General features: G+C 50.2%; 4 protein-coding genes across 4 annotated transcripts; 1 reads left to right on the forward strand and 3 right to left on the reverse strand.

The window, feature by feature from the left end:
- Window positions 1-8,333: 8,333 nt before the first annotated feature.
- On the forward strand, window positions 8,334-8,555 carry MYCGRDRAFT_49710 (uncharacterized protein; the record flags this gene model as incomplete). Its single annotated transcript, XM_003848344.1, has 1 exon — window positions 8,334-8,555. A coding segment is annotated over one exon (222 nt), but the record flags the coding sequence as incomplete, so codon positions are not given.
- Window positions 8,556-16,184: 7,629 nt separating this feature from the next.
- On the reverse strand, window positions 16,185-17,884 carry MYCGRDRAFT_111289 (Ca2+-modulated nonselective cation channel polycystin; the record flags this gene model as incomplete). Its single annotated transcript, XM_003848537.1, has 5 exons — window positions 16,185-16,190; window positions 16,466-17,317; window positions 17,397-17,480; window positions 17,538-17,615; window positions 17,747-17,884. 5 exons carry the CDS (start codon window positions 17,882-17,884, stop codon window positions 16,185-16,187), a joined length of 1,158 nt encoding a protein of 385 aa, XP_003848585.1.
- Window positions 17,885-19,707: 1,823 nt separating this feature from the next.
- MYCGRDRAFT_96703 (uncharacterized protein) lies at window positions 19,708-21,600 on the reverse strand (the record flags this gene model as incomplete). Its single annotated transcript, XM_003848536.1, has 3 exons — window positions 19,708-19,894; window positions 20,531-20,722; window positions 21,038-21,600. The coding sequence occupies 3 exons, from the start codon at window positions 21,598-21,600 to the stop codon at window positions 19,708-19,710; spliced, it is 942 nt and encodes a 313-aa protein (XP_003848584.1).
- Window positions 21,601-22,130: 530 nt separating this feature from the next.
- Window positions 22,131-23,196, reverse strand: MYCGRDRAFT_96704 (Ca2+-modulated nonselective cation channel polycystin; the record flags this gene model as incomplete). Its single annotated transcript, XM_003848535.1, has 3 exons — window positions 22,131-22,415; window positions 22,468-23,060; window positions 23,115-23,196. The coding sequence occupies 3 exons, from the start codon at window positions 23,194-23,196 to the stop codon at window positions 22,131-22,133; spliced, it is 960 nt and encodes a 319-aa protein (XP_003848583.1).
- Window positions 23,197-26,189: the final 2,993 nt, after the last annotated feature.

Consider the following 26,189-nt stretch of genomic DNA (forward strand, 5'->3'; position numbering starts at 1 on the left):
GTGACCATCGACTACGAGAAGGAATACTATAGGACGACCATCTCCACGAACATTCATCTCCGTCGATGTCGCGATCGAAAGATCCCGACAATGTCACTGGATCCGGCCAAGCGACTAGCAGTCGCCGATTGGCCACGCTGCCGCACTGTACAATACTACGAGGATACCTGTTTGACGACTTCTGTATCAGAATACCAATAGCGTCCAGCTTCCGAAGATCGGATTCAGCTGGCGCCGATGAGGATCTGGCCTCCTCATGACGACGAGTAAGCGTATACAGCACGAAGACGATTTGTGCGAAATTGGGACCGGGCATCGGCATACCGAGAGTTAGCACTCAGCATCCACGCTCCAGGCGTCCGGAGGATACCGATTCATGGCAAGCCCGGTGCGACTGTCACCGAGGTGTACCACTGGTAATGAGGCGTGCGATGAACGTACCTGCCAGCTCTGTCAGCTCTACGACACTAGGAAGAAATTCCGGCTCGAGATGCTCGGAAAGCTCGCTCGTGATCTCGCGCGTCCGGATGGGAGGAATTTTGCAGCGCTTTGAGCGCATGGATGGTTGGTCTCAGCACAGCGCTGTTATGACCATGGCAACGGAATGGAATGAACGACATTAATTAATGCGTCTGGCTTAGAGTGCCGATGCCAACAAAACTACTCTTCTCTCTCTTCAAACATCAAATCTTCAACAACAAGATTAAAAGTGACGTCTCATTTGCAACTTGCTACTACAGACGAGGTAACCAGGTACAGCGCACATCGAACCATTGGAACACACACGCTCTAGAGTACTGACTGACCGACTGCACGCAGCCCATAGATCTCAGAACATCCAGACCTGTACCTGAATCGCAAAGCTACCGTCCACTCTTCCAGACATGCGACAAACCACGAGGCGCACAATTACCAATGGCCACGCTGTCCGGCCCTCACTCACTACTACCCTGACTCTGCTTGCCGGCCGAAAACTGCCGCTCTCCACTACTCGCTAGACTAGAATACCCCTGTCTTCAATGTGACGACGGTGGAACCCCATCCACTCTATCTTTCTTGCTCAATGCTCACGGAGTTCGCACCAGTGGGGTTCTTCTCACCTTCCGGCAGTTCTGCTAGTGGGTGGGAAATACAAATGGCATTGACAATTACGGCCGATGTTCCTCTTCACACGGTCTGCGAGTCTTTCGCTCTGCTAGCTCTCGAAGCGATGTGTGAAGAAAGGCTTGGGATTCTTGGAAAATCAGGAGAATAAATGCAAATAACTTACACAAGCGTCTTGATTAGTAGGTAGGTACCTCCTTTAATAACGCCTACCGCTCTCTTCTCGCCCAAGGGAAATGGAGATCCTTCCGTCAGCACGGGTCTCATCATCTCATCTCAAGGAGGTAGAGCTCATCACGAAGCCACGTACACAAGCTCATCATCAGCAGCGACGTCTACGTTCTTGCTTCTTCGGCATCTTCGCGCGCCAGAACCTTCGCCAGGCCTGGGCCTTGAGATCTACACCTCTCAAAGCCTGAACAGAATACAGAGTTCACGATCTCCTCACCTTTAGCTTCCGCAACTCGATCGCGGGCATACGGCCGTCGAGCTTCCACATCCTGTACCGCCTAGGAGTGAGGTAGCTCCAAATACTCTTACCTCCCGTCGGTAGGAAGGCACCAAGGCACCTCCAGCAAATTCTCTGCGTGCGGGGCAAGCGAGCGGACGATGATCACGCCGACTCGCCGTTTGTTCCTCTGCATGTCTCTCTGCATGTATCTTTTCTTTCTGTGGAGTACAACCGGGCTGTGCAAAAGGATCGCCCCACGACTGAGAAGAACGTGGCATGCCTGGGCAGGCAGTCATTCTTCGGCTCGAGTGGACGCCGCGAAGGTCGCTTCGAATTTCGCATTGGGTTTCTTGGATTTCTTGGAAACGAGTCGGCCGTCGACGCCTGTGACGTTTTTTTGAGCCACTTGCCCGGGTTGGCTTTTGCTGACTTGGCAAACTTGGTTGCTGCGAGCTCGATTAGCTCTAGGTTGTGGCGTGCGACCGTTGTCGGCGGATCGGGAATAAGATTAGAGTAGGCGATATGGTGTGGCGACGGAAGAGGTACCGAAGATCGGGAGAAAGTGTAGAGGACGGGCACGGAGATGGAGCTGGATGCGGATGGCGGCGGCGGGTGGTTGTGTGGAGATGATGTCTTTCGTAGAAGCCACCGGCTCTCGCCACGAGGTACAGAGAAGACGTATGGTCTTCTTTCAATAGTCTTTGCCTTTGGCCTTTGACAGTGCGAAGAGGAAGTGCTGGCTGTGCAAGGCTCGTCAAGCAACGATGGATATGGCTAATGGCAGGAATCAATGGCAACAGGAGATGCTTGTTGGGTGAGAACGAGAAGCTCTTGAGAGCAGGCCGGCGTCCTCTGCTGCAGTCCATCGTCTATGCAGACAAGAGTCACCACATGTTGTCGTTGTGCAAGGCTCGTAAAGGACTCCAGAAATCGCGACGGAGGAATGTGATAGCCGTCTCCAGCGATACGAGGCATAAGTAAGTTATTGAAATGTATGAGATCTCAGTCAAGGAGGAACAGACTTGTAGACAAAGGGATTTCATTCAATTAATCAGCGATTTCAGGCGCCGCATAATCCAAGCATGTCAGCGCAGATAGGCCTATTCAAAGTAAGTCGTAAGTTTGATTCTTACTCTCCTTCAGCTTCCCTTCTCTTCCCTTTCCTACAGCCCAACCCTTGCTGCCAACCGTCTAATTTGCCTGCCTCATAGCCTGCGCATCCTGCCACCCATCCTCAGCAGAGTACAAATAATTCGTGAAAGAATCATCCCCATCACCAAGCAGAACTGTTACGGAACGCTTGGTCACTAGTTAGGTGACCGGTCAGGTGACCGCAGTTACCTCATAGTTCCTCCACTAGCAGATAGTTACTTAATTACGTTTATACACCATTCCATACTAAATAGTAGCTAAGAACGTACGAAATTTTTCAATTTTACTATCTCGTTATTATACGAGAACTAGCTATTACCGGCACTAGTTTCCCGTCTTATAGACGTAGAAAAACCTAGGACATCCGGAGCCTATAGTAACTACATCCCGAGGACGCGACACGCGGCAATCCCTAGTTTAGTACGATATTAGTAAATCGGTCCTACAAAAGACGGCGACCGCCGCTATATCTATTGCAGCTTGCTACCGATCGCTTAGCTTATTACTCTGCCGGACTATTACTAGAACGCGCCTAGTGCTTCTTACGCTCGGAAGGACCGCTCCTTTTGTTTTAGATTACTTGTAGTAACTACTATTTTCCGCATACGCGGTAGCTACTTATTTCTAGATTTCCTTCCTTGCTACGTCTACTACAACTCTTTAGTCGTAGCCGGCTCCGCCCTTGCAACTATTACAACGCCCTCTATTATCGAGTCTTGCCTTGTAGACTTACGCCTACTTCCGCACACCTACATCCGCACGCTTTAGCAAACTTAACTTCTTTCGCCCTCTATTAACAACTCTGCGTTATTTCGCTTCCGCTCGCACCCTATAGTTTACTTATAGTCGCTAAACTAGCCGAGACGCATTTACTAGCGGCTTTACTCTCCGAGGGAGAGCGTTAGTACCTTATTACCTAGGCGCCCTACCTTCTCGCCTTCGCGAACTACTTACCTAAACTTCGCACTACTCCTTTTACGCTTACTAACGTACTTTACGCACAGCTATGTTATATTATTTATAACGAGGCTTTCGGCGAACTCGCTACCGTTACCGAAGTACCTAAGAAGAGAAGAGCTCGATCGGCCGAAGTTAAGATCGAACCTACCCTCGGCTTCCCTATGTCCTAGCTAGGCTTCCTAGTAGACGTAGAGAATAAACGCCAGCGCTATAACGCACTTATAAGCTCGTAGCCGACCGAATTCCGCCCTCGACTTCGTGTACGCTCCCCTATTCCTTCTCCCGGGTCCTTAAACTTATCTACCGAGCTCCCCGAGACTCTATACCTAAAACTCTTCGGAGTATAGTACGACGCGCTACTACTACCTCGTCGACCTACTACCGTCGTAGATAGGAGAAAAGAGAGGATTGTTATAACTAGCTTCTCGAAGCTAAACCTTAAGACGTTCCTAGAGCGTTAGCAACCCTTAAGTTCTAAGCAACCGGCACCTTAACCTTTACTACCCGCCTAGTCTACTATAGCCGGAGAAGGAGGCTATATCGATAGTTAAGTTCCGCAACCTCCTAACTAAGTCTTAGCTGCTATGCAGAGAGCCCTAGACGAGCAACGCGAGCGACATAAGCAGTAGATAGCCGAACAAAATGCTATGCTATAGCAACGTATCGAGCAGTTAACGTAATAGATCGCGAATAGTCCAAATAGCAACGCTTAACCCCGTTAAAATTAGCAAGGTTAGAATAACGCTTAGTAAGGCTAGAACAGAGACGCACCGCTACTACTTAGAGAACAACAACAACTAGCGCCGCAACGACTGTAGCAAGTCAACCTCGACGAGCTAATCGACGCAGCCCTCGCTCGCCGAGAGATCCGTTAAGGCTACGCGAATTATAGCGCATTACCGCACCTAGGCTATAGAGCTAATGCTCTAGCTGTAGGAGCGCGTGCACAAGACTAACAAGATCTCCTACTACTAGCCGGTCTTAACAATCGACGTAGCCTAGGAGGACCTAGAGATCCAGAACAGAATGCACGAAATGTATAGCTACTAAACCCGAATAGTTATAGACCTAGGCTACCGCTAGCCGGAGAACCCTACTAATTTCCGCCGGATGCATACGCACTAGCGCTATATAGTTATAGACCTAGCCCTCTAGCAGCCGGAGAACCCTACTAATTTCCGCCGGATGCATACGCACTAGCGCCGTATAGTTATAGACCTAGCCCTCTAGCAGCCGGAGAACCCTACTAATTTCTACTAGATGCCTACGCACTAGCACCGCATAGTTATAGACCTAGCCCTCCTGCGCCTAGAGACCTATACTAATATCCGCCGAATTAGTAGGTACTACCTTACTAGAACTATAGACCTAGCCTCGGTTTCTAGCAAGATTACGTATAGGAAGCTGCAGGTCTCTAGCTACCGGCAGACTAACCCTATCGACGTAATTCTTACGCTTCTTAAGATAGTCTACAACGTCGGGAGAAGTTCAAGCCGGACGAGATCGGATTCTTCGACCCTAACATTTCTATAGACAAGGGGGCAGGAGGCTAACTTACTATCGGCGGTAAGCTATAGTACCGGGACATCTACTTATTTACGAATGTCCTTAAGATTGTAGCCAAATTAGGCTAATTCTCCTACGAGACGCTACGACTGTCGATTAACCTTTGTCTTCGAGCTAAGGCAGCCGATTAGTACAATATGTAGTTAGACGACATTACTCGGACCTATCTGCGTAAAGGACTGGGCATTACGCGCTAGCTCGAGCTGCTAATTAAAAAGTTCAAACCTAGCATTTTTATAGTTCATGCTATGCTTGCTGCTAAGAAATACGACCTTAACTTAGTCCGCAACGGCCGAACGCCGTTAGATTTCGTGTCTAACGTCGCTTTACTACTTTAGCAGACCGGAAAGACCGACACCGACTACATTCTCTAAGAATGTTAGTCTAAGACTTACGAGTCCTTACGCCTTTACATCGCGGTACCCTAGGCGGGCATAACTTAAGATTAATTTACCTCGTTAATAGACGCTTACTACCTTACTTAGAGGCAGCTGTAGCTACATTAGCGTACTAACACCTTATTATAGCTCTAATCGCGAAATAGTAGGTACAAAGACGTAGCGCCTGTTTACAAGTAGCAGGACACGCGCAATTTCCCCTCTAACAACTCCCGTAATAATACGTAATAGCAAAACGCGAGCGCCTATTCTAACCGAGGCTTTAACAGCAACGGTAATCGAGGAAACGAACAGCCCGGTTAGACGACCTAGAGGAGCAGCTATAATAGCAGCACCGTCCTAAGAGGCAAGCCGTATATTAAAGCCGGTGCAAATGCTATATAGGACAATAATCTTCAAACCTTCCTCGTACGCCTAGAAGACGTAGAAGACGACGACGAGCGCGCCGCTTAAAAGCGGCGAGAAGAGCAAGAGCAAGAGTTGATAGATCTGCATAACGGAGATACTCGATAGGACAACACATAGCAGAACTCGGAGGACTAAGACCTAAGAGAAGTTATTCCCGCGATAATAGTCGCTTTAGACTAGAAGTATCGAATGTGTAGGGAGCCCTGCGGATCTAACAACAAATTGCATAACTACATCCGTTAATGCTATAGGGGAAAAGTAGGCGGCAATTAGAGAACTCCTCCTCTATTTGCGACAAAACTGCGGGAGATCCTTCTTACTTATCGATGTAGACGGCTCTCCTACCTAGCAGGCTACTAGATTTAGCAGATCCTATTACCTACTCTACTTTTCAGGCATCTACAACTCCCTTATCGACGTAGCCTACTAGACCGCCGGGCCCGCCGTTGAAAACCGAAGCCTTATCGGCAAAAGCTTTATTAGCAGTTTCAGATTCTTTTTCGCATCGCACTTAGGCTTCTTAAACAGACCTAGCATCGCCTCCGTCTATAGATAGAGACCCACCGATTATCGATTATTCCGTAGTCTTACCTGCTAGGAATCTAGCTTACGCTTTTAGGTCGTTTAACATTGTTAAAGCTTACTACCGACTTTTACCTAGCAGCGAATCCTAGCGCGTGTATCTAGATACTAGCACACGAGCCTCTATAGTTAACAAGGCTTAGCTATTAAAGACTATCGGCTCCGTAGGTATTTAGAAATTGCGACAGCCCCTTACCTTTGTATTACTTATAGGACATACCGATTACAGCGAGTAGAAGATGCTTCCTATGTACTTTCTAGCGCATTATAAGGGCAGATCCGTCCTAGCAAAGATCGAATAGCCGGTTCGCATTGTTAAGAACTGCCTAGCGAACATATTACTCGGGACTAACGTAATAGTTCCCGCGGGTTTTTGCATTAATCTACTAAATAGCAAGGTGTTAATGCGAAAGAACGACGACGCGGAGATAGCGATCGTAGTAACTCCTCGTTCTAAAGACAGAATTAAAGCTTTAGTTACATCTACCGCCCTATACCTCGTGCCCGCTCGCTCTATTATAAACATTTAAATTAAGGTTAGCCGACTGCTCGAAAAGAACCGAGACTACGAGTTCTTCCCTAAGGGGGCCGGCAAAAAGGATAGCTTGCGATTATTCTATTATGTTATAGATGTAGATACTATTGCGATTAGAGTTATAAACCAGATATATACATTAATTCGGATTCTTCGAGGCTAGCACCTTAGAGAAGTAATCGAACTCGAGATAGATAGATATTACTACATCTCCGAAAAGGACGCCCTCCTAGACGGAGCCGATAACATTCTCGCACGCTACTTAAACCCCTCGACCGAGGAGCCGGCATCGACGTAGCGGGAGCCCTACAATAAGCAACCCTTAATAGAGCTAGATATTAATCCGAACATACTACTTACTAAACTCGCAAACGGAGTAACGATATATAGAGATAGAGCAGATGCCGCAGCCCTACAAAAGGTCGTAGAGAGGTTCCCCGAGCTCTTTATAGATCGCGGCACTATAGTAGACCTCCTACTAGACCGACATCTTACCGCTTCCTTAATACCGAATTAGCAAGATCGAAAGCAGGTCTCTTAAGTCTACCTACTTTCCTTACGCGACCGCCCTATAGTAGACAAAGTTTTTAACGGTCTCTACGCTTAGGACAAGATAGGAAACAACAAGCACTTCACGCCGCTAGCGTGGCCCTGTTTTGTAGTCTAGAAAGACATCTTCGTAGATAGAAAGATCGAACAGCGTCCGCGGGTTATTATCAACATCCGGGGTCTTAACTAGATATGCATAAAAGACACATACCCGCTTCCCCTACTAAACGACATCTTCGCAATAATCCGGGGGTGCAGTTTTATTACAATTATAGACGTACACGCTATGTTCTATTAATTTCAGATTGCGGAGTCCGACTAGCCTAAGTTCATAGTAAACTCGCACCGAGGTTAGGAATACCTGAAAGTAGCTCTAATAGGGTATTACAATAGCGTCTAGCATGTACAAAGAGTCCTGGACGAGACGTTGCGCGACTTAAAGTTCGCTCGTAGCTACGTCGACGACATAGTCGTAGCCTTACGCACCCTCGCAGAACACCTTACCCACCTAGATGCCGTTTTTACCTGTCTCGACGCTAGAAGGTTTAGTTTAGCCCTAACTAAATCGTTTATCGGTTTCCCTTCTACTAAAGTCCTCGGCTAACAAGTTAGTAGACGCGGTTTCTTTACTATAGCAGAGCGGATTGCAGCCTTAAAGGAATTTAAACGCCCGATAGACGCAGCAGCGCTAGAAGCCTACATCGGCATTATAGGATATCTACGCGCCTACATCCCGTACTATGCCCGCCTAGCGGAGCTACTACAGAATATAAAGACATTAGCTCTTAAGACCGCACTAGAGAAAGGAGGTAAGCGCAAAGCCTATACGAAAAAATCAACTATCGAATAGACGTCGGAAATGTAGGAATCGTAGAAATCCCTCTAGGCCTGTTAGGACGATCTAACCTTCCTTTATTATTTCGACGAGAAACATACACTATATATAGAGGTAGACTCCTTAAAGGCTTTCGGTGTCGGTGTCGTCTACTACTATGTTTTTAAGGATCCGGAACTACTAGCCGAAGACTTACCTACACCTTATATACAAGCGGACGACACACTTGTAGACTTCGTGGACTCGACGTCTTAGTTAAAGAGAACTAAAGATTTCCCTTGCTTAAAAGTTTAGATTATAGGGTTTGCTAGCTACGGACTTACCGGCGCAGAGTTAAGATACGCAATTACTAAACTCGAAATGTTCGGAGTCGTCTAGGCTACTAAGAAGCTTCGACCAATAATAGACGTAGCGCCTAAAGTCTATATGCTTATAGATTACTTAGCCGTAACAGCGATCGCGAAGAAATTTCAGATCGCTACTACGGTCTCTAACGACCGCCTTAATTACCGCCTAGTCTCCGTAGTAGTTTTCCTATCTTAATTTCCTTATATAGAAGTTATGTATAGACCTAGGCGATTGCATATCGTACTAGACGCACTAAGCAGATTAGAAGGATTCCGTAAGGAAAACAAAGCCTTAGACTTAAACGACAGCGGCTTAGATAATATCCCTGCCTTCTTAATGCAAGTTTTTCTCTTAACGGAGGAAGTAAACTATAACTATTTAACAACGGTATTAAATCTCTCCGACGAGTTTCGACAGAAGGTAAAAGACGGTTACTAGGCAAGCAAGGCATAGAAGCGACTCGCGCGAGTGGTTACTCGGCTCGTAAAGGAGAAGACTAAGATCGTTAGCGCAACTAACTCCCCTAGCTACATCGATCGGACCTTGGCCCAATCTGCGGAAACAGGAATAACAGGAACTTCGCGCCCGAAGACGCAGAAGTCCGGTTAAGCTCATAGGTTCTAGTCCGTAATAGAGAAAATGGACAACGCCGACATAGACTTAGCGATCTTTAAAGGAATTCGTTTTTTTATAGAGGATAGCCTAATTTACTATGTTAATCCTAAGACTAGGCACCCTCGGCTCTGCATACTACCCTTACTTACTTACGAGATTTTCGAAATAGTATACGATTACAGGCACTACGCTAGTTTTAACCGCGCTTTCGACCGCATTATAGCTACAATGTATATAAAAGACTGCGGTCGGCTGCTCCGCGAATATATCGATTATTGCCTAGCCTGCTAGGATTGCTAGACGAGGCGTTACAAACCTTACAGCTACCTTTACCCGATAGATGTAGAGGGCCCGCCGATAGGAGTCGTCGTAGCAGACTGGATTACTGCGATGCCTCCTACTATCGACGCTTTTAACATACTCCTTACCGTTACTTGCAAACGCTCTAAGCGAGTTATGCTGCTCCCGGGCAAAATAACATAGTTAGCAATAGAATAGGCAGATTGTTACCTTACCGCTATTTAAGAACGTAGGTAGTCCGTCCTATACGCGATAATATCGGACCGTAACTCTAAGTAGCTTAGTAATTTTTGGAGGCGCTTGTTCTTACTTCTGGGAGCAAAGCTCCTTATATTAACTGCGTACTATCCTCAAACAGACGGATAGTTAGAGCGCACGAATTAAACAGTCGAGATCGCGATACGATACTATATTTACGCAAACCCGTACGGTTAATAGACAGACATGCTCCTATCTCTTACCTCCTACCTTAACTCTTATAAGAACGCATCTACCGGAGTCTCGCCTGACTAATACCTATACGGTTTTAATTTAAATACGGACGCATTAATCGCTCTTCGAGATCTGCCGGAAGCTAAGTTTATATCTATCCGTTAGCAATTCCGAACGTAGGCCGACGAAGCAATAGCATTCGCAAATATTGCAATAAAGGACCGGTACGATAATACTTATAAGAGACTAATCCTATAGGTAGGAGATTACGCTTATCTCCGCCTTTACTATAGATATAAGGTATACGGAGAGAACTCTCGGAAGTACAACTAATAGCGAGTTAGGCCTTTTAAGATTAAGAAAGTTATTAGCAAGCTAGCTTACTAATTAGAGCTCCTACCGAATGCCCGTTTTTACGACGTAGTCTCTATCGCATAACTAGAACCCGCGCCGATTAAGGATAACCCTTACTCCCGACCGCGTAATCTTTTCTAGCAACCGATAGATCTAGCCGGAGCGCCTTAGCCCCTAGAGTTCGTTTAACAGATCTTAGGTAAGCGCGAGCAAGGAGACAAGATCTAGTACTGCGTTAAATAGTAAGATCTTGGACCTACCTACAACGAGTAGATTAACGCAAGTAACCTTAAGGCATGCAAAGAACTTGTTAACGCGTTCGAACAATCTAAGGACGTCTAGGCGAAGCAACGACAGAAAAAGCTAGCTACGATACTAGTCCTCCCTAAACTACACGCTCTACTTACTCGTCCGGGAAAGCTCAAACTACTTAAGCATAGGGAAACGGGTATAGAAAAGACGTCTACTACGTCGATGCTAGAGAACAGTTAGAGCAAAACGCCAGCCGATGCGAGACCCCAGAGCATTCCTAGACCGGCCCCTACCTCTAGCGCAGCTAACGCCGAGAGTAGGCTACTAGGCCCCTTAAACTCGAAGAGCAGTCTAATACCGACTACTACATTTACCGCAGCGAACGCGAAGAGCAGAACTTCTATCGCTCCGAGATCTTAAAACATTCCGACACCGGCACCTACGTCTACTGCAGCAGAGGCGAGGAGTGCGACCTTAATCGCTCCGAGACCTTAGAACATTCGGACACGAGCACCTACATCTACTACAGCCAAACCTAAGAGAGGACAGCTAGGTCCCTTAACGCCGGCAAACACGTTTATCGCTGCCCGTCCAAGGAGTGAAGTTTTAGTAATTTAAGAATTGAACATTTTGTCCCCGAGAGTTACATCTATCGAACTCGGCGCGTAGAGGACGCCGCTAAAGCTAGCAAAGTAAGGCAAAACCGCGGTTCCGAGACCTACGTCGATACCGAATGTAGGGGAAAGACTCGGTCTAAGGACTAACGAGTGCCTCGACATCCGCGCACCGAGAGCTACGTCTACCGCCGAGAACGAGAAGAGAGTCGTTCTAACCCCTAGGAAGGCATTTCTAACTACGACACCGATAGCTACGTCTACGCCGATATTAACAAGGAGCAAAACTAGATATATAGCGGATCCGTTTGTTAAGACATTACTAACTTCTTTCCGCGCGAGAGTAGTTACCCGGGAAGAGGGTTTTCCCGCTCCTGTAGCAGATACGGACAGACGCATCTTACTAGCGAAAAAACCGAAGGATAACAAGTTGCCTACGTTATTTATAGACGCGGAGCTATCGTTATCTTTTCTGGTCCGGCGCTAAAGCGAGCGTATACGCATTTTACCGGCCTTATTTTTACCGGCATAGATTTTCTTATAAGCGCGCACATAAATTCGCGCGTTATTTACTCTTTTCTTACCCGTAGCCTATAGCTTTTTGCGCACGGTCCCGAAGCAAACGAGCTCTTACTTTATTTTCCTACTTTTCGCACTTTAGCTTCTATACTTAAACACTAACCCTCTATAAATATTAAACTTAACTTTAACCTTTACTAAGTATCGAACCTGTCCTGAACATTAACCTTTTACTAACAGTCTATGTCTCGTTATAGTAACGGCCACATCTACTACTATAGTGCGTAAAGGCAAATAGCGCGTAGTTAGCCCGTCCGACAACTCCGACTTAGAGCGCCCCGAAAACCCTCGCCGCGTTAGCCGCGACGAACCTAAAGACGGCGACAATAGCGACACTCCTGGAGGCCGCGACGCACCCCTTATTCCGGTCCTATAGCCTAACGAGATCTTACTTTACTACCTAAACGGCGAATTCCTACAACTAGGCCTTAATAGCTACCGATACATCGACAGTCGTTACTACGCCGGCAAAGGCTCCTCTAACGTGCTCTCCGACGCGAGAACCGCCGTAGGGAAGCAAATAAATAAGGTAGTCGGGCGCGAGCGCGAGATCCTTATATCTATAGCTAAGAATTAGGATAGAGTGCGGGAACCTTACGAGCCTCGTCCTCCTAAGAAAGACAAGCTGTACACCCTAGGCACGGCGACTATATAGTACAAGTACGGTTAGGCAGCCTACCTGCTATAGTTAGCTCTATAGCGAAAGTTAATAGCTGTTTAGAACAAGGCAAAGAACGACGCAAAGAAGTGCGCCGACATAGTCTTACGCGCGCGCGGTCTGCTAACTATTCGGGAGATGCTCGCCTCGGTAACCCCGGCAGTGCGCACTAAGCTTGTAACTCTGGCGCCTACATAGTTTAAGCAACCCGCAAAGGCTGCCGACTAGGACTCCCAAAAGCTCTGTTTGTTTGTTTTGTTTGTTTGTTTGTTCCATTTACGTCCTTTTGGAGTCTATAACTATGTAGGACGGCCTTACAAGCAAGGCAGTAGATCTATTTACAATTAAATTCTTTTAGTATTCTTTGACCTTAGGGGAAACCCCGTGCCTAAGGCAATGCTAAAGGACTTTAAACAAATGCAAGACAAAGGAAATCGAACGAGTGTCGTTGTCTGTTGTCTACAGCTAGGGCTGCAGAATTTTCGTGCTAAGCTTTTTGCAGAATTTTTAGCAGATCCTTCCGCTTCGCACGCACGCTGCAAATTCGAAACGCAGTGCAAAAGCAGTGCAAAAGCAGCTATCTAACTCGCTGCCTTCTCTTATCCTTAATATGCCTTTGTAGAACTGTATGCCGCTTCTAAACGTATACAGCTACGTAGGTTAATCGTAGAGTTGTGGATTCCACCGAGTTCCAGCTCTTTAAAGTGTATGTATGCTTCCTTTCGAGGGCGACGACGTCTCTAGGGACATGCGATTTCGATTCGGATTTCGAGGAGGTGCGCGTATAGGATAGAGTGGACTGCTTCTTCTCGTTCGTAACGTAGAGGGCTGTTCGTTCGAATCGTGCCGTTGTTCTGTTGTAGCTTGTATTTCGATAGGAGGCGTACCTCTAGGTCGTGTTGTTGTTGTTATAAGGGAAGAGGGATTAACGGCCTCTCCAATCCTCCGGAGGAAACTTAGCTCTACAACGACGGTATCGTCGCAGGTTCGTAGCCGGCACTACGTACAGGTGTTCCTCGTCGCCGACCTCCCAAAAGCTCTGGTTTTTAGGCAATAGCGACTATATCTCCTTTACCGAACCTTGGGCGATTTAGAAGGCTACCGGCGAGACGTACCTAACCTAGTAGCAAAAGCAAGGATACGAATCTCTACCTCCGTCGATAAGCGGCTATTATATAGGCTACAAACCGAACCTCGGAAGTACTGTAAGCGATAAAGCTATTATTAAGTTCGACTCTTACCTCCTTAAGCCCGCTAACTCCTTTATTAACTCCCGCAACAGAGATTTCCCTACAACTATAACCGCCCGCGGTCGCGCAGACGGGATGCCCGTTAAGTATTTGTAGATTAAATACGAGGACCTCGATCCTACCGACTTTACATTTCTTCCTAGTTAGCACATCGGCGACCTGTTCCTAGCTTACGCATTTGTACTGTATTTCTTAACCGAAGGCAAAGCCGCTACGGAGATTGTTAGCAAGGGCGACTTCGAAAACACCTTCCCCGAAGTATTCGTAGTAATTAACAACAGCACCGGGGCTACCGCTGCTAAGTCTGATCTCGCTAGACTTCGCGTACTCCTTACTACTAGTCCAAATACCGCGCTAGATGTAGAGGATCGCGATTAAGTTACAGCTACTATTCTTTACTTAATCGTTTAGACTACCTAGATCGACTTATAGGAAAACACCGACGGCGAATTATACCCTACCTACTAAGACTCGTTCGACAATATTGTCGCGATAGCTATAATAATCCCTAGCAACCTCCGCTACTTGCTTATAGATCTAGGCCTTACCTTGCACCCCTCCGACCGCATCCTTCGAGCTATATCTATAGACATATTTATATAGAACAAGACCTTATACTTTAAGGGCAGTAATTTTATTAACAACTTCCCGGACTTCGCGTAGTTAGCAATCGAGGCTATATCTACCGCTCTACCGGCAAACGAGCATACCCCTAAGACTTAGAAGCTCGACGACCTCGCCGACGCTCCGACCTCTTCTCTACCTACGAGCGGTCCTAGATCTATCGCCGAAGGCTCTATGCTACTACCGCCTAAGCTATAGTAGCGGCAGACGCCTACTATTACCTCTACTTTCGCGCTAGCTACATCTACCGCAGAGGCTAAGCCGCGGCTAGCGCCTTAACCCTTCGAGAAGGAAGTCGAGAATACCTACGTAGCGCTCCGCAAGATAAGCAAGTTCCTGCCTTTTTAGCGCACCTTGCCCGTAGTAGAGAAAGCCCTAAAGATTAGATACCTCGACAGAGCATTTAGCGAATACCTACAATGCAAATCCGCTAAGTACTAGTAAGAGCTTCGTAACAACCTTAACGGAATTAAGCTACTTATAGTCGAGCCTCCTTATTTTACGTATATATAGAACTTAGGCTAGGACATATAGAAGGTCCTTAAGCCTTATAAGAAGATTACGGCTATTAACAATACGACGCCGATATCCGACGATCTTTAGGCCTATATCTATACTATCCTAAGAGCTATAGGCGTTATTTCGCAAAAGCTTAATACTGTCGCGAGAGTAGTAAAGTTTTTCCCTAACTTTCGATTCTCGGTCCCTCGCGAGGACTTTACTCTAGTACATTTTATCCGTAAACTAGAGGCACACCGGGCTCGGAAGCTAAATTAGATCGAAGACATAATCGTCCCTTAGGCGACAGCTGCATCTATTCCGAGCTTCCCTAGTAGTGTCTATATATCCGACATTATGTTGCTTTTATCGAGAGTAATAGGCTTAAGCCGCGAACTCTCCCGCTACTAAAAAGTCGACGTTATATAGAAGTAGTTGTAGTAGGTAATAAACGTCGACGAAGCCTACGTCTACGCCTAGCCTCTCGATTTCATCCGTAAGAAGCTTAACTAGATTATTCCTATTCTCTATATCGCTAATAGTACGCACAGCCTGCGAGCGGCCTTCGTAAGAGTCGCCTATATAATAGCAGATAGAGTTGCCTCTTACGAACTCGGTTTCGACGTACAAACAAACGAGCATAATATTATAAGTTACGCAGACAATAACCTTAGACCTTTTATTAAGCCGGTCTCGCTTGTTAAACAGATCGACATATTTACGAAGAAAGCGGTCGACGATACTATATCTATAGCCCCTACTATCTAGAAGTTCGAAGTCCTTAACCTAACCGACCTTACGGATCGCGATGCTTTCTACGAGGTAACTACCTAGATCGCGGAGTTGCCGGAGGATTAGATGCTTCGTACTCCGATAGACGATCTAAAGTTTATAGTCGCAAACCTAATTAAGTTCCTTAAGGAGACTAAGGACAAAGACAACCCCGCTACGTCTACTATTACAAAGGCTATATACGAGATGTGCATCTTTTTAAAGCTTAGCCGCAACACTTAAACCGAGGAAGCCTTCGTTGCCTCCCTCGATACTAAGCCCGTATTAGGATAGGTTGACAGTACCCTTAACAGGGACGTTAAGGATTAAGCCTCCGGAATAGATGCTCCTACATCTATAGCAATAGTATAGTACGGAGGAACGGTAGATTTTTACGCTTTAGTTTCGTTTTTGTTTTTGATTTTCAAAAAGCATAGTACTATAATAACGCTGCGAGGTCGCAGCCTTTTCTTTTTACTAGGGGGGGACCTGTTACGGAACGCTTAGTTACTAGTTAGGTAACCGGTCAGGTAACCGCAGTTACCTTATAGTTCCTCCACCAGCAGATAGTCACTCAATCACGTTCATACACCATTCCATACCAAGAACCTACAACTTATCCGCACCAACCTGGCTGTTGACAGCATTGTCACCAACAGTGCAGCGCACAGGACATAACCCCTCAGCCGTCACCTGAATAGAGCACTTGGCCGCCTGCGACCCATCGTCACTATCAAGAGCGGCCATCTGCACACCATCGCCCTCCTGCTCTTGACCCACGACCGTGAAGTCGGTGCCCTCATCGTCACCCCAGCCCGCGACGTGAAGCTCGTTCCAGGCGTTGAAGCTGAAGACTGAGGGCTGGTTGCGGGTGAGGGCGTACTCGATGTTGTGGGAAGTCTCGTTGTCGGCGCCATTGGTAGCCCATTGCGCAACGGCGGCGTCAGGAGCTTGCAGACGGTCCATGAGGACGAAAGCGGTGGGAGTGGCGGCGAGCTCGTAGGCGACGGTGGAGGTGACGGTCGCTGCGACGCGGTTGATGCTGGTGATGGTGGTCGTGACCGTCCTGGTCAGAAGAGCGCCAGTAGTGATGGTGGTCACAGGGCTGGAGGTCACAGTCGAGACGGTTCGGCGAGTGGTGACGATGGTGCGGGTTGCGGTAACGGTTGAGCGCAGAGTGGTGGTGCGAGTGGTGGTGGAGGCGGGGATGATACATCTGCATGCGTTGGTGGTCGCGACAGCGTTCAAGGCAGTCAAGCAGGCGGGCTTGACTGATGGCCTCACGACCTGGCGCTTCTGCTGGCCAGCTGCTGTCGTCTCAGGCGCGCCTGTAGTCTGCTCGGGTGTTGCCGCGGTCGTCACGGTCTCAAATCCGACAGATGTCGCGATCTCAGGTCCCGCAGACGAGGTGACTCCAGACTGCTCGGGCGTGGTAACCGCCGATTGCTCAGGCGTGGTCGTGGCTGCCTCGGAAGTCGGCAGCTCCGAGGTCGTATCAGTGTCAGGGTCAAGCGCAACTGGGCCGTTGAGAGCGAGCGTATATTCGGGGCATGAGTCGAACGTGCGAGTACGCCTGACAGTGACGGTCGTGGTAGTTGATGTCAAACGACGAGTCGCTGTGTTGGTGATCGTCGTTGTGCGCGCACTGTGAAGATACTGTCAGCCAGGGTCTATTTGAGGAGGAAGAAGACGCTGAACATACCTGATGATTGTGGATGTACGGGTAGGAGCGACGGAGGTGGAAGTCGAGGTGAACAAAGTCGTCGTCTTGACGACAGTTCTGGTATGCGAGTTAGTCGTGCCTCTTCAAATCATGGTGATGTGGTAGTACCTCTGCTCCGTGGAGGTAGACCGGGCAGTCCTGACCGCAGTGCCGAAGCCGAGCGATGCGCACCAAGTACTGGCACGCACTCGGAGAGTTGGCGTAGCTTGACATCTGCCTACTGCAGCCGCGTAGACTGGAGCAGCTGGTGCCTGTCGTTCCTGAAGTTGTGCAAGAGGGTTGGCCAAGGCAGTGCCGAGAAGCAGAAGAAGAGGTTGAAAGTGCATATTCGAGTATGCTGTTTGTTGTTTGATTGAGTATGATTCTCTTGATGATGGAGAAGTATGTGCATATGAAGGACAGGACGACGATACTTATACCACTGTCAAGCTACCCAACCTGCTTCTTGAAGGCGTCTCGATCGTGGCTCCATCGGTATGTTCGTTTATCGTGACCTTTGGAGACATCTTCGTTGTGACTTTCCCAGACATCTTCGTTACAGCATCTCCCAGATATCCCAATAGTTGTCTCAGTGATGTATCGATAGAGATCTGTGACGGTTGAGCTTCGATCTGGTGGTGAAGATGTCGACTGGGCTTAAGCCACCCAGCGTGGTACCTGAGATATGGACGCCTCGCAGCACCAAGTCAAAACGGCGAAGGAAAGTCTTGCCCGCTGGTGGCAAGTCTTGCCCGCTGCGGAATCTTCTCACGGCTAGTCCACGGGACGTGTAGTTCGTTGGGAGATACACTCTGAGCACGCCGAGGCCCTTTCGACCTAGTAGTCGCGACTCAGCAAACGGTCGAGGTTGGTCGTTCTTCAGGAAACGCTCCGAAGCGGGAGAGTTCCTGATGCAGTCCATCGAAGTATACAAGCTTGTATAGCCCGCGATCGGCTTCAATGCGTGGCAAGCACGCGGCGCTATTTCGCCATGTGGTCTGCGAAGATTCAACGACTGCGCAGGCAATCTGCGGGATCGCATGCAGGTACCCAGAGCGAGCCAGGTATGTCATGCAATGGAGTCGTCGCTCCCGTACGGTACCGAGCTGTGACTGAATCCATTGACCTGCTAGCAGTACCGGAGGTGTACCTAGCAGAATCGTTATCGCAGCGAGAGCGGGGTTGATGAAGGATGTCTTAGCAGCATCGTGATGAATTTGTTCCAATCAGGCGGCCGCATTGCACCGCCCGCTAGAGAAATGCCCAGTTGTGGTATAGAAGCGTTGCCATGTGGTTGAGCAAAACCTGCCACTGATGGCAGTGCAAGCAGTGCCGGCTACCGCAGCATTGCCGAGGGCACCGACTCGGTTCCCAGCCGAACACTGAACCAAATCGGTAAATCCTAGCCACACATGCAGGTGTGCAACGCTCGCAAGGGAATTGTTGCCGGAAGGATGCGGTGAAAGTGGTTTTGTATCGCCTTGGCATACATATATCTTGGCAGCCGTTGTGAAGAGGTTATGTCTTTCAGCCGTTGTCTGACCGTTGCCGCATTCCGAGCAGCCACCCTCGTGTTTTTCAGCTTGTCCGAAGCCATGTGGACGTTTCGCTAGCTGGCAGTCTGACCATCGCGGTTTATTTAGTCTTTAAGAAGTCCTGAGGACAGCGGTACGGGTAGAACGGCGATATCGGCAGCTCGACAGATTCGACAAGTTTACGCTGTGCGCCTGTGACGACCAACGCTTCTTCGATAGCGTATCTGTCCGGATGTTCCGAGCACACAACGTCGCAACTCGTGAGACTGTTTGGCCGGACGACCTACCAAAAGGGGCCGATCGTTGGCGGTTCCTGCGCACGATATGGCTGGGGATGGTCCGGCAAGATCGTGACAGCCGGTCGCCGCGACAAGGATTGGTGGGAAAATGTTCCGGAACCGGCGACAGCAGATCGAGAAAATTGTCGAACTCAGCATAGTGTTGATTCTCCTCGGGGACTCAGCACAGGAATCGGAGCTCCGAATTTTTTGAAAGCTGAAAGCAGCGCCTAAGAGGTGAGAAGCGGGCGACTGAGACACATTGTGCGTGAGAGAAATGCGTGCAGACTGCCTTGAACAAGGCTGCCTGTCTCGATGAAAGGTGCTCGCGTGTCTTCCTAGTCATCGCAAGCACAACTAGCTGCTCATCTCGCTGAATGTGCTGCAGTGTCGTCGATGTGCTGATGAGATATCGTCATTGTATTGCGATGTCGTTGAAGTGCTGCGATGTCCTTTGTGTAGGTGTCCGCGTGTCTCGGCTGTGGCAACGATCCTACATCGTTTCGCTGTCTCCCAGTACAATGTACAGAGATGTCTCGACGTCCTGCGCCATGCGATCATAGACATTTCGACAACACCACACATTCCTTCCGCACATCGCTTGATGGACCAGTAGTTGCTGGCACAAGTACGAAGAAAGGCCCGAGGTGGCGTAAAAACATGCGGTCCGATTGCAATGCCGTTACGAGGCGACTTGAGATCGAAAAGCTCTCATTTGCGACAGTCCGCACCACGATTGCACAGGTTACGGTATCGCCACCCTTCACGGCCCTTCGAAAGGCGGTATTCGACGGCTCCAGATCGGATCATCCAGAATGAGATTCATGGGAAATCGTGACAGGATCGTGGTATCCTTGAAACAGTGGCGGAATAGTGATGTGGCATCGATGAGTGCTGTGTTCGGTGCTGGGAAAGCCGTAACGAGTACGAGTACGTGGCTTGGATACTGCGAATTCTCAAGTGAGGTATCGCATAGAAACATGATGTTGTTCACGTGCGTGAACGTGCGGTAGGTCCAACCATGAACGATTCAGGGCACGCGGGCCCTGATCCGACATCTTGTGGTTCGAGGATTCTTCGTCGATTGCAGAACCGCGGAAAACCATGCTCTCGTCCTGGGAATGACCCTTAGCGACCAGACTCTCACAACAGATCGCTCGTGGTCCACCAGCAAAGCTACCTTTCGGATTGAGTCGGTTTGCCGAAGACATGCTTCGAGGGCCGAATGCGTATGCTCCAGTCTGATCCATTGAAATCGTCTTGAAATGCCGCAAGCATGTTTTCGCGAGGATCGAGGCTTGCGAGTCTGCCGTCTGATGTGGTATTGGACGCATCTTGCACTGCACTCTCGGGGCAGGTTGCCATCATAACCCTGTTCTATCGTCCAAGAATGGTGGCCTGGCCAGGTCGAGACGCTGATCGATCATTCCAGATATCGGCGGGAGACTATGTGCGCGGGTATGCCAGATTACTTAGCAAAACTCGCTGCTCCTCGGATGTCGTATATCGTATGATGTGCTGTTCTGCCGTCGAAGTCTTGCTGCCACTCGACTTTGCTCTTTCCTCTCGATGCCATCGTTGTAGTCGCAATGTGCTGTATCCCGTGCCATGCCATGCATTCATATCCTCATACAATCATCAAGTTGTACCATCATGTCCTCGCATTCAATCCTCTCTCACCACTCACTCCCCCCTCCCCCCACCCTCCCGATAAACCTCCACCCCAAAGATCCTCCCCACAAACCAACTATGTCCCGCCACACTAATCGGCCCACCCCTCCAAAGCGGCAACACCTGCTCCCTCCCCTTCCTCCTCCTCTCCACCTCCCCAAGCAACCTCCCCTCCTGAAAAGCCAGCACATCCCCTCCCTTAACCCGTCCAGTCTTCACATCCGCCGCCAACGCCCACACCCCCAACGCATCCAGTCCCGCCATAAACCCCTTCTCCCGTCTCACCACCTCCATGATTTCCGCGCGAGTATACTCTTTCTTCTCATCGACTTCCACGCCGTGGAGAGGGGTGGTATGCCATTTCACGGACGGGACGTGGATGTTCAGGCTGAAGAAGGTGGTGTTTTTGAGGTAGAGGTGGCGACCGAGGGCGACGGCGAGGGCGACGGGGAAGTCTAGGCCGAGTGAGAGGTTTCCGCGGAGGGAGTCTTGGAGGCGGATGGTTTGGGAGTCGTGCGGGTTGCGGTTGGAGTAGAAGGAGAGGAGGCGGTGGAATGGTGGGGTCGAGGATGAGGACATCTTGTGCTGTGTTTTGGTGAGGGAGTTGACACTCTTGCTGCGATTGAGGGGTTGACGAAGGAGATGTAGCACTGAGGACAGCTTCCGGCGAGTCCAATGTGAATGCACCAACTACTTCCGTACTGTCATGACCTCACCAACAAATATGTATGGGTCCGAGCGCCAAGCGCGTGAAGCTCCAGCTGTCGACGCGCTCTGTCTCACCACTCAACATCCTACATCCTGTACTTGCAGGAGACATGATCCTCACTGTAGACCTTGAGGTCACGAACAGGTGAGCAGGTAAATCGAGTCGAAGCTTAAGGCAAATGACATTCAGTATGCAAATCTACTTCTGCTATTCATTGCGCTTCCTCCATTATCTCGCATCTCGCATTTCATCATCTCTTCGATGAAACAAATCCCACATCTGCTTTTCGTAATCATACATCAGATAATCATGCAAGAACAAATTCGCATAGCCAAAACATGCGAAGCTTGAGCATCAACACCTCCATGCTCTTTTGAAGATCGTTCCGAGGAGATCACCTCTAGACGAGGAGGACTGCGGAACCAACGGCGATGACCAAGCAGACCATCATGCGCTCGATGTCGTGAGCAGCCGCGCCACCAGTGAATGGAACAAAGGTCTCGGATGGCGAGCCCAGAGTCGGAGTGGCAAGAGTGCCGTTGGTGCTTGGTGTCATGTAGCCGGTGCCAGAAGCGGTGACGCCGCCCGCTTCGTTGGAAGAGACGGAAGTGACCTGAGCTGGTGGGCCGTAGGCTGGTGGGGCTGGCGGCATGCTGCTAGCGCTCGACGAAGCCTCGGTGGCGTTCTGCAAAGTGTCAGTGAATGTCCTGAGTGTGATCATGTTTCTCCAACCTTACCGCAATAGAGCTGCCGGCCACCGAAGAGAGGCCGCTGCTGAGAGTCTCGCCTGGGACAGTGACGGTGGATTGGCGGGTGATTGTGGAGTGAAGGGTCGACTGGATGGTGCTGTCGCCGCTGGACTGAGCCGGGACACCTGGTGGGGCAGGCGAGCTGCTGACTGGGCTACCGGACGAGCCGCTCATGGTGGAGGCGTATGACGAAGCGGCGCCGCTGGAGGTGATGCCAGTCGAAGCTGCGGGACCGCTCGAGGCAGGAGCAGTGGAGGCTGCGGGACCGCTCGAGGCTGGAGCAGTCTGGACGGCGGAGGTCTCAGAGTCGAAGCTGTAGGCGGTGCTGGTGACGGTTGTAGTGGAGAGCGGGGCGGAGCCGGTGCCTGGAGTGCCGCTGGTGGTGACCGACGTGACGGTGAGCGGGCAAATGGTGGTGGACACTGGAACGACCGAGGTGACGACCGAGACGAGGTTGGTGCTGCTACCCACGGGGCAGTCGGTGACGGAGGAGTCGCAGGCCCAGACGGTGACCTTGCTGGTGCTGTAGACGGTCGAGGTGGACACGCCGGCGAGGTGCTGGACGATGACGAGCGCGTTCTCTGTGGAGGAGTGGTCAGTGATGGGAGTGAAATGGAAGAGATGAGTGCGCTTACCAGGCTCGCGTCCTTGAACGGCGGCGCTGGCGAAGGTGGTGAGACCGATCGCGGCGGCGGTGATGAGGTTGGTGAACTGCATCTTGTCGGTTGTGACGGTGCGAGCTGGTGGTGATATTGGAATGAGTGTGCTGGTGGATGCAAGAGGCGATGCAGGTGCGTGATGGAAAGGTGAGCGAGCGTGTGTGTGGAAGATGAAGTCGGGTGGTGGTGGAGGAAGAGGAAGAAGAAAATTTGTTGAGGGTTGTTGACGCTTTTGTGTTGATGAAACGCGGGCAAGAACCAAACGCGCTCCGGTGACGACGATCGAGCAAACGCAGACCGGATGTCGGCTGGCCACTCGGGAAGCCGCAGACAATACGGATAATCGGGCCAAACAGCTTATTCACGCAGACAGGTGAATCGAGAGGTATGGTGACAAGGCAACTTTGACAATGTGTACAGATCTCGAACCGAGACCCCTTTAAATGGAATGTCGCCATGGCACATGTTGATGGAAGTCCGGGAATGAGAACAATGATGGGTGCGAAAGCTTTGCATTACATTGACCACGATCCGTCAGAGAGTGAGGACACATTGCAGTGAAGACAAGATGGTGGACTACTCCAAATCTGCTGGCTTTGCATGTGAAGAAAGAAATGGCTGCGGTGGAGGTCAAATACGCTTGCCAGTCACTGCTATCTCTTGTACGACCACTCTTGCTAAGGTCGAGCATCTCGCCTACAGCAGTATCTGGCTTTCACTTTGGACTTCCCTTCTGCTGGTGGGCGCAGCTCGACTTCTTGCCAGCCAGAAGGTCGACTTTCCTTCCATTTGGTCAACACCTTCCACCATCCGAGCTGATCTGGATCTGCTCCTTCTCTACTATCATGGCAGGAGCTCGCTGCTGGGCAACGGGCTGTGCTGGCTCCTCGCATTCAAAAGACTTCTCTTTTCCTTTCTCTTCCTTTCTTCTTCTTCTTCCTCTCACACACATTTTCAAGGCTTCAACTCACCGCACCGCTTCCACCACGCATTTTCAGCACACAGCTTTATCGTATTGATACACAGCAGCACCACCCCAACCCAGCAACCATGAAGACATTCACCGTCAACGCTGCCAGTGCCCTTGCATTCGGCCTTCTCGGTTCGTTCCAACATTCATGGCTCTCCTCATGACTTTTTGCTGACAGCATTCCCAGTCAACGCCCAGGTTCCCACCGAGATCGAGCCCATCGAGCGTGTGCCCACCGGGAAAGAGTGCGACGACGCCGCCAGATGGCTCGGCGAGCACGGCGTCCACGAGCACATCAAAGAGAAGAAGACCAGGGAGCACGGCACGACCTACGTCAAGTGCCTCGACCATGGAGTCAACTTCAGTCAGTCCACTCGATCCTTTCCAGCTTCATGGAACATCTGGCTAACATCTCACAGCTGCTGCTGTCGTCAGCACTCTCATGCACGAGCACCCTGATTTCCTCAGGAAGCTCAACGACAACTTCGGAATCCACCCCACCGAGTCCCTGGAAGCCCGCTCCGACAAGCCCGTCAACGCCCAGGACCCCATCGAGCGTGTGCCCACCGAGAAACAGTGCGACGACGCCGTCAAGTACCTCAACGACGAGGGTCACCACGAGCACATTCACACGGACGAGATCAGGGAGCACTGGGCGACGTTCGACAGCTGCCGCGAGAACGAGGTCCACGTTGGTCAGTCATCTCCATTTCCTCCAGCTTCATCGGACATCTGACTGACATCTCACAGACCCTGCTCGCCTCGCGACCTTCTACGACAAGTTCGGTCACCCACCCGTCGGCGTCCACCCCACCGAGTCTCTGGAAGCCCGCTCCGACAAGCCCGTCAAGTGCAAGGAGTGCAAGACCATGTTCGACTCCGACAGCGAGGTCCAGCACCGCGACTTTGCAGACTGTGCTCTCATGATCCAGCGCGGCAACTGCCCCAAGGAGTTCCCAGACGGCCTCTTCGGCATTCCAAGCTTCGAGGACCTCACCGGCCATCAGAGTTCGTCACCTCTTCCCACTTTGCACACTTGCTCCACATCAACAGCGCTGACCTTTGCACAGAGCGTGGTGAATACCCAACGACCGCCGTCGAGCCTCACCCGACCTACCCGTCCGAGCCCATCAAGCCATACGGCATGCCACCCAAGGTCTACAGCACCGTCGAGCAGCCCAAGACGTACATCAAGACCCATCCACCAGTCACCGTGACTTCGACCCTCACGTCTCCACCGCAGATCGAGACCACCACCTGCTACGAGACGGTCACCGAGACACCCAAGGCATACACCGAGCTCAAGACGTTGACGGAGACATGCACCGAGACTTCCACTCTTGAGAAGTACCTCACCGCCACTGAGATGAAGTCATACCCAGTGACCGTCCCGACCACCATCACCGCCACGGAGACTTTCACCAAGGTGCCCGAGTGCCCAACCATCACGACCAGCTGCACGCACTGGACTGTCAGCGAGACCCACCCAGCCTACCCGGAGACCCACCCAGCTTACCCAGTCAACACTCCTCCAACTCATCCTGGCTACGCTGTCACCACCAAGGAGTCCTCCCACCCTGGCTACGCTGTCTCCACTGAGGAGTCCTCCAAGCCCGGTCACCCTGTCTCTACCGAGGAGGCTTCCAAGCCTGGCTACGCTGCCACCACCCAGGAGTCCTCTCAGCCTGGCTACCACGTCACCTACTCGATGCCAACTCAGACCGAGAAGAAGGATTACCCAGCCACCACTCCTGTCGCCAAGGCCTCCACCACCGAGCAGGCCTCTTACCCAGTCACCTCACCCGCCAAGCCAGTCTACCCTGTCGCCAACAATGGTACCGCCTCGATGCCATACTACAAGCCTTCCGTCTCAGGCTCCAAGACTGAGGTGACCTCCAAGTACAACTACCCAACCGAGTCGGTCATCGCCACTGGTGACAGCAGCAAGGTGTCGATGGGTATGGGGCTTGCCCTTGGCATGGTGATGGCGGCCATGTTTGTCTGCGCTTGATCGGATTGAAGGATGAGAGGAGGATCGAGGAGGTTCTGTTTGAAAAGTCGCTCCTTCAGAGTACTGTACA

Source organism: Zymoseptoria tritici, chromosome 11 (genome assembly GCF_000219625.1).
Source record: "Zymoseptoria tritici IPO323 chromosome 11, whole genome shotgun sequence".
Classification (NCBI taxonomy): domain Eukaryota; kingdom Fungi; phylum Ascomycota; class Dothideomycetes; order Mycosphaerellales; family Mycosphaerellaceae; genus Zymoseptoria; species Zymoseptoria tritici.